General features: G+C 49.8%; 1 protein-coding gene across 1 annotated transcript; it reads left to right on the top strand.

Moving 5' to 3' along the window:
- The first annotated feature begins 484 nt into the window (after positions 1-484).
- On the top strand, positions 485-7,987 carry LOC148638958 (acidic leucine-rich nuclear phosphoprotein 32 family member D-like). The gene is made up of 7 exons (XM_088622239.1): positions 485-715; positions 2,581-2,730; positions 3,119-3,241; positions 4,335-4,503; positions 5,117-5,238; positions 6,387-6,453; positions 6,581-7,987. The coding sequence occupies exons 1-7, from the start codon at positions 662-664 to the stop codon at positions 6,679-6,681; spliced, it is 786 nt and encodes a 261-aa protein (XP_088478365.1). The 5' UTR covers positions 485-661; the 3' UTR covers positions 6,682-7,987.
- The last annotated feature ends 62 nt before the right edge of the window (positions 7,988-8,049 follow it).

The following is an 8,049-nucleotide window of genomic DNA, read 5'->3' as shown; positions in this document are numbered from 1 at the left end:
TACAGGGTGAGAAACTGCCTGAACACTTGCATGGGACACCAGTCCCTCGCAGGGAACAGTTTTCCTGGCCTGCGTGTCTCTGGATTGAGACGGGACCCCTGTATTTATTCTACAGGCACACAGAGTTGATGCACAGTGTCTGGGTATGAGATAGGGTGACCACCTCGCTCTGCTTTTAAGCCGGACACTGAGATGGGACCTCAGAAACTGCCCTCGAACTGAAAGACACGCAAATTCAGCATTAGGGCCCTGGTTAAAATTAAAATCGGTGCTTAATACCTGTGTGCAATAAATGAGTCCTAATGGTTGTTAATTATAAAGCCTGATGTGACGCTTTCTAGCAAATCGCTTAAGCGTGCCGTGCTGTTCACGCCGGTTGACCTCCGGCGGAAACAGGGGGAGACTGTGGTCAGGCTGCTCCGCACGCTGACTGCGTTTACTCGTCTGATTGGATGCAACGCCCGGTTATAACCAGTGGGGGGCAGGGCTGAGCAGGTTTCGCTTAGTTCTTTGTGCAGCTTGGCGCCTGGAGCTGCGTGCGAGACTGAAAGGAACTGGACTTCAGTCTAAAGTTTTGTGGGCAGCATATATATATATATTATTATTTCGTTCTCGCTGCGCTTTCGGCGTGGGGTAACTGCGGGGGAAAATCGGGAAAAACATGGAAATGCAGAAAAGAATCAGCCTTGAGCTGCGGAACAGGAAACCAGCAGACGTAAGTACACACTGGTAAATAATAAGGCGATATGTTTTAAAAGTTTAAGATAATTTACCGAGGGTTAATAAAATGAGGTGAATTAAAGCGGGGAGGGGCAGGAAAGGAATACCCCCCCGTACAAGATCGAGGAGGCTCCGGCTTGGCATCTTTGCGACTGTGTTTTGCCCGTGAAGTTTGTAATCTAGCCGGGCTGGGCGAGCACGTGCGTGGAAATCCGGCAAACCCGCATCCACGAGCTCGCTCGCTCGGGGGCCGCGGCGCCCTTGATGTTGCATCGGGTTCGAGCCCCGTGGGCCTTCGGCGCGGACCTGTGCGTTTTAGTTTTAACACTCGTGAGTAGGAAAGGCTTGTTTCGGGCCATTTTGTGCGTTGACCGTTGGTCTCGGAGGAGGCGTGTCGACGGTGTTGTGGAGCCGTCTGCCTCTCGGCGGTGGCCGTAGGGGGTCAGTGACTGGCCCACGCGTGTCCGGAGAGGGGAAAACTGCTGGGGCTTCGTCCACAACTTCACACAGACCCGGCTTGCAAGAAACTCAAACGCCGCAGATGGTTTGGAAAACCGCCTTCTTCGGCTAGTTCCCAAAACCTCGGTGAAGCAGGAGGTTTAAAAAGCAGTCTCAAGTCACTTTAAAGTTTCTACACAGTTTTTAATTCATTTGCTGATTTCCGAGGACGCCCATCTTTGCGTTTGTCTTGGTCAAAATCACCTTGATATGTCACGGAGAACTATATATTAAAACCCTGCAGTATTCTGGAGCATTAACGGCCGTTGAAAATGTCAAGGGACACAAAAACTCTTCTTACTAGAAGAATCTGTTTTCAAGCGGTCTACTGTAATATTCGTGTTCTTTTCCAACAATAGAGTTGGGGTGCATCTATGAACAGCACCGCTTCCCTGCAGAGAGCGCAGTGACTTTGCGCCGGTAGAAGCAGGGTTGTTTCAATCACAACACATTTCAGTGTGGACTCAATACAGGAACGCCAGCCCCACCTGTGTCGTGCGTGTGATTTGGAAACAGGGTATAGGCCGAGCTGCCAGCTTGTGGGCCCCCGCCTGCGGTGAGACTGATTGATTAAACCGAGACTTGCGATGCAAATGGCCGAAAGGTCAATAAACATTCGTCTTGATCCTGAAGTCCAGTTACTGTACGGAGCAGACTTTAAGAAAAGTTATTTACAGACATACTAAAGAGACTACTCCATAAGGAGTGCATGGAAGAGATTTTCTACAGTGATGTAAAAATGCTCCCTTTTCTGTTAAGCAAAAGCCTGGCGTGTTTTAACTTACTGCGTTACTGCCTTCTAAGTGCTGTGGTTTTTGCTAATGAAATGAAATTTTTTATTTTGCAAGCGGTCTGGCTCCTAGGATGACTATGCCTTGTCTCATCATGGTTAAAGTTTACTGCAAATATTGGTTTTGCTTGTTTTGTTCCAGTTCTAGGCGTATATGATTATTGGCTGAATTTATAGTGCTTTAAATATAGGAAGAGCCCCACTTCATCCAGGTCAGAGTCTTGGTTGAATCTGTGCTAACGGCTTCCCAGCTGCAGTGACCTCAACATGGACAGCTCTTAGTGGGGTGAATGTGCACGCAGGGTTGTGACGTTGGGCTCCCCATTGCATCCCCACTGAGCTGCGCTGCACATTTGGGGTCCCTGTCCCTGTTATTCAGGGGACCCCCACCCTGGTCCCGGAGGTTTTTGGTCCAGCTGGGCTCTCAGCTCGTTAATGGCTCCATTGGAGGGGTGGGACAGCTTCTCCCAGGAGACCTGGAAAACCCCCTCAGACGCGGCATCCCTGCTCGGGGGCCCGGGTGTGTGGGGGGGGGAGAGGTCCCAGGGTGATGAGCTGCGCTCTGCCCGCAGGTCAAGGAGCTGGTGCTGGACAACTGCCGGTCGGACTGCGGCCGCATGTCCGGCGTCACCGCCGACTTCGGGACCCTGCAGTGCCTCAGCGTGGCCAACGTCGGCCTGGTGTCCCTGGACAACCTGCCCCAGCTGGACAAGCTCAGGAAGGTAGGGCTGCCCTGTGCCTTCCGGCCCCGACGGGCGCTTCCTGCGGGGAACAGGTGGGAAGGAGCGGACAGGAACAGGAAATGAAACCTGTGTTTCATTTCAAACACTCGTGCTTCAGAGGGCGTTAGTGGACTCGTATTGAGTGCACTGGACTGTAGAGGGGGCCTGTGGTCATCTTAGGGCTGGAAATGTGTAGTGATGAATGTGCCCAAGCCTCACGGGTGACAACGCTCTGAGAATGCCGGACGTTTCCAGTTTTAAATTCCCAGTTTAGTTTTTAAAAACCGCGTTCCCAGCTCAGACTCCAGGGGGCTCGGAGGGATCCCCCGCTGTCGGGCTCTGTACCCGCGGGAACGACTGGTGTTTTACGGCGTTTGTTGTGTTGCAGCTGGATCTGAGCGAGAACAGGCTTGCCGGGGGTCTGGAGAAGCTGGCAGAGAAGACGCCCAACCTGACTCACCTCAACCTGAGCGAGAACAAGATCAAGGATCTGCGGACTCTGGAGCCGCTGGTAGGACAGTCTGAGCAGGAGCACCAGGACTAGCTGGTCGGGGGAAGTGAGGTGCTTACTGGTCCTGGGATCTGGGGCACCTTGATCTGAAAGTGGAGGCATTCCGAGACCTGCACTGCGTTTCTTGTAACCTTTCTTCCTGTGGTCGGCATCCTGACTTTGTGGTAGAAGAAGGGTTAAGCTGAATTTATGGCTCAGTCGTCACTCCTGCACGGTCTGCTGAGGGCAAGGTGTGATTTAGCAGAGTGCTTCTGCTTTTTGACCAGCGCTGGTGCTGCTGGTTCGAGGTTCGTAAGTAACAGAATCCTCCACATCGCTTGTTCTGTTATTTCTTTTAATTTTGTGGGTTGCGTCTGTGTGGAGGAGAGTCAAATGAAGGAGATGACAGTGGGTTGCACCTTTGCGAATTTAGCTGGATATAGGATCTGTCTCTAAATGAGGTCACTAAGCAAGACCATGAGGGCCATCTAGCCCATTAAGATTACTTGGTTGCTGATGGACCTGAGGGTCTTGTCCTGCTGCTTCTTAAAAGAAGCCAGGGTGGCATCTAAAGCAAGAGGGCTGGACAGCGTGTTTCATACTCCCACAACCCTTTGTGTAAAGAAGCGCCTCCTGTTTTGTTTAAAGTGCATGTTCCTGTAGTTTCCTCTAGTCCCCCAGTTTGGAAAGTTGTAGAAGTTCATTGGGTTGGCTTTGTCGGTGGTGTAAAGGATGTGGAATACTTGACTCGAATGATCTCGGTTCAGATCTAAAAAGATTGCTTTTAGTTTTCCAGGGTAGGACTTTTCTTTTCATCTCTTGAATATAACTTGCTCTTTTCTTCTTCCGTATTGCAGCGGCAAAATAACATTTGATTTTTACCTCGGTGCCCAGATTCCTTCCTCTAATCGAGCTGTTGCTTATCCACCGATCTTTTAGCTGGGAGTTTTAGCACTTCATGCTTCATGTAGACAAATGAACATAGCATTGTTAAAAACCTTTTTTGTGGCACAAGGGCTTGTTTTTTTTGAAGAATCTGGTTCACGCAGCTGCAGGAGTCGCAGCTGAAAGGCTCAGCTCCGTGCGCTCAGCTTCCTGTGTCTGTGCTCTGCAGAAGAAGCTGCCCCTCCTGAGCAGTCTGGACCTGTTTAACTGCGAGGTGACCATGCTGCAGGAGTACCGGGACAGCGTGCTGGAGCTGCTCCCCCAGCTTGCCTACCTGGACGGCCTTGATGCCGATGGCCAGGAGGCCCCGGACTCGGACCTGGAGCTGGGCGGGGAAGGTGAGTCCAGCCTGGTTACAGAGCCGAAGTGGTTCATGCAGGGGTTCACATGCGTGTTCCTGCATATCTTCCTTTCTTCCTTGGTGTGTGGATTGAGATGTAGAGATTATGGTTAAGTCGGTGCGTGACCACTTCTAGAACAGTGCACTGGTTGCCAGTTTGGACAGTGCCTCTCGCCCCCTGCTGGTGGGGGTGTAGAATGGACTACAGCAGCGAGTGTTGGGGAGGCTGGGAGTCTCATTGGTTCCATGCAGGCTGCAAGCATGGAAGGGATCTGTAGTGGGTGTCTGTGAATCTGTGGCACTAACTGTAAGAACGTTTTAAAGGAAAAGTAGCGGTGTGTTCCTGATGCAGGATGTTCCAGGTGCATTGTCATTATGCCACAGAAATTATCTTGTTCAGATCTGGCCTTTAGAAAGGCTGAAGGAGAGACATCTGGTGGAAATGGGTGAAAACTTGATTTGGTCCGTTGAAGATCCTGTTTTCCAAGCAGTCCTTCCGTGTTGATGCAATGCCTCTCTCAGGGCTGTGGTGAGTGATGGTGCAGGAGGCAGCTGCTGAGCCCTGTGACAATGCACTGTCTCCTCTTCTTCATGGGGGGGGTGCATTGCAGGTGAGGCTGGGGAGAACGGGGAGGAAGAGGAGGAGGATGAGGAAGAAGACTTGGACGAGGAAGACCTGGATGTGGAGGATGAAGACGACGACGATGATGATGATGATGATGACGAAGGCGGTGTAAGCCCTTTATGATTACTGACGGGAAGAGATTGTGAAATGCTGACCCTCATTGAGGGAGTGGCAATAATTCTACCTGTGGTGGCGCTGCAGAGCCCAGGCCAGTAGGTTCTATAGGCTTCTAAAGGCTTGTAGCACTTTAATTATCAGTCAAGCAAGTGATTTCTTAAACTGAGCAATTTAGAGATCATTTAGGACCAAACACTTAGTGCCCCCTCAGCCTTTAAGACTTAAACGTCTTCAAAAATGTATAGGATTTCCCGTTTCTTAGGAAATTGATACCCAAGACTAACTAGATTGGGGCTCTCCAGGGCTGTAGTTGGACACCCAAGTCGTAATCGGACTAAATGGGGGGGCTAACTGGTTTACATTTTGTAAAAAGTCTTATACAAACAGTAAATAACTTGCATAAACCATTCCATAAACTGAATTTTACTCTTGAGAAGGTTAGTTACACTTTGACACTGATAGGTTGATGCACTGCTTATTTTACGTTAGGGGAGCACAAGTTCAGTCTTGGAGGGCAGAAGGTGTCCAGGGTTCCTTCCAGCTGAGCCCTTAATTATCTAATTGAACTTGTTAGTTGCTTAATAAGCTGGAGATTGTAGAGATACCTATCAAACCACCTGGACGGTGACACTTATGGGCTGAAGTTTGTAATACAGAAATGTGTTCGTGTGTACCGACGAATGGGCAGTATTCAATGCTACTATCACAAACCAGTTCATGGATGAAATGGTGGAAGTGATTTATGAGGGTGCTACGCAATTATAAGAAGTTTCCATTAATGTACACAAAACTTTTTTTAGATAGGTTATGATGGTTGTATGTGAAGTCTAGTGTGTAACCTGAGGAGTTACGCAACACTAAATGTGTTGGATGTTAAAGGACTGAGGAAGGGAAAGTTTGTTGTTTTTTATTTTGGTGAATTTTGTACACCTAAAACTGAGGAGGTTATATTCCCATGTGTTTATAAACCCAGCTGGAAGTTGAGGTTTATTCTGAATGTTTCCTCCAGCCAAAGAGACAGGGGTGGGCCGTCACACTGAGTAAACTGGACGCCTGGCTGAATCAATATCCTCTCGTGGCTCGAGAGCTTTGCAGTCCCTTCTCTTGGGAGATTTAACCAGTGACTGCTTCTCCTTCAGGAAGATGAGGATGATGAAGAAGAGGATGACAGCGAAACGCTAGATGAGGAAGAAGATGATGAAGAGGGTTCGTATTGCTGAAAAAAAAGTTTCTGTGCTGAAAAGAAGGAACGGATGTTTTGGTAATACCTGGATAGTGAGGAAAGGGGAAACAGTCTGTAACAGGAGGTGAATGGTCCCCCGTCTGCTTTCAGAAACCAGCCGAGGGGCGAAGCGGAAACGGGGCGACGACGACGAGGGGGAGGATGACGAAGACGACGACGAGGAGGAGGAGGATGAAGAAGATGACGAGTGATGGGTGCCAGGGCAGTGCTGGTCTGTACAGACGCTCTTGCAGTGCTGCAGTCAAGACAGACCCCACGCCTGTCCTGTGCTCCTGGAGGGAGTCCCCTCCTCTGTTTGACCCCGAAGACCCCCCAGGAGGGCAGTTTCAGATGTGCTTCTTCCTGTTTTTGTGTGTGGGCGTGCCGCCGCGTTGACCCCCGACCCTTGATTTGGGCAAGGGCCTGGGATCTTTATTTTAATGCTGGCCGGGCCTTGTGTTGTTTTTTTTCCATTGACAACTTGCCGAAACCTGTTCAAGTGCTGTAAACGGTCTTGCTCCTACTGGAAGTTGTGAAACGTCCAGTCTTTTCCCGAGCTTTGAAACTCCAGTGTTATGCTGTCCCAAAGTTTTTACGGACTCCTGCTAATTTTTTTATTGGAAAAACTCGTATTTAGTTCAACCTCCCCCCCCCCCTTTTTATTAAACATGTTGACCCAGTGGGTGGTGAGTTGAGCTTTTGAAAAGGAAAGGCATCTTTATTTAATTACCAAACAGATTTGGGGTCTTCCGTCTCCCCCGACAATGATGTTGGTGTGAAAGATGTGCTGCTGGTGTTTTCCCACAGTCCAGAGACGCCTGGGCTGTGTGCCGAGAGAACTCTTCCCCAGCGAGAGGCCCGGTCTGGCAGGAGGGCCCTCGCCCGAACTCGGTGTGCAGAACTCTTCCGGCTTGATCCGTTTCCCTCCGCCAGTCGGGATCGAAGTCGTCGCTGGTGCCCGTTTCGTCCACTTGGGGCGCACTCGAGCGAGCCGGGTGGAGAGGCGCGATGGTGCGGACAGCGGCCGCCTTGAGGTCCGACTCCAGCGAGGAGCCCAGCGGGGATGGAAACGCAGCAGCGCCGGGAGCCACTGCAACCTCAGGGCTACAGTCCGTGGCCGTGGGGACTTTCGCGGGACAGCGGGAGAACCTGTCGAGCCCGATGAATACTCGTCATTGAAAACCTTAGCGTTCATCTTCCACAACTCCCCATTTTTTTATTACAAATACTTTTAAATTGATGTAAATGTACTGTATATGGGTATGTGTGATGGATGCAATTTATTCACCTTAGACGGCGAAACCGCTGCCATTGTAGTAGGTGTCATTCAGAGTGCATTGATAAGTTTTTTTCCTGTACAGTTTTCAGTTTAGATTCACCGTGTGGTTTTTAACGGAGTGTGTTTACTTCACAGTGTCTTGCGTATGTGTGTGTCTTAAATATATCTAAGTTAGGTTTTGCCTGTGTGCATATTCCTTGTCTTGGGTTCAATAAACTACAGGTCATTGAGCGACTAGATATTTGGGAGACTCGAAATGTGACCGGTTCATCTGGTTTTGATTTAAGGTGTTTTTATACTA

Source organism: Lepisosteus platostomus, chromosome 27 (assembly GCF_059453375.1).
Source record: "Lepisosteus platostomus isolate fLepPlt1 chromosome 27, fLepPlt1.hap1, whole genome shotgun sequence".
In the NCBI taxonomy this organism is placed as follows: Eukaryota; Metazoa; Chordata; class Actinopteri; order Semionotiformes; family Lepisosteidae; genus Lepisosteus; species Lepisosteus platostomus.
This window is presented reverse-complemented; position numbering and strand designations above follow the sequence as displayed.

Excerpts from the sequence above, each read along its gene's own strand:
- LOC148638958 (XM_088622239.1), top strand. The coding sequence starts at position 662 with ATGGAAATGCAGAAAAGAATCAGCCTTGAGCTGCGGAACAGGAAACCA. Across the intron at positions 716-2,580 it reads GGAACAGGAAACCAGCAGAC|GTCAAGGAGCTGGTGCTGGA; the intron begins GTAAGTACACAC and ends CTCTGCCCGCAG. Across the intron at positions 4,504-5,116 it reads CCTGGAGCTGGGCGGGGAAG|GTGAGGCTGGGGAGAACGGG; the intron begins GTGAGTCCAGCC and ends GGTGCATTGCAG.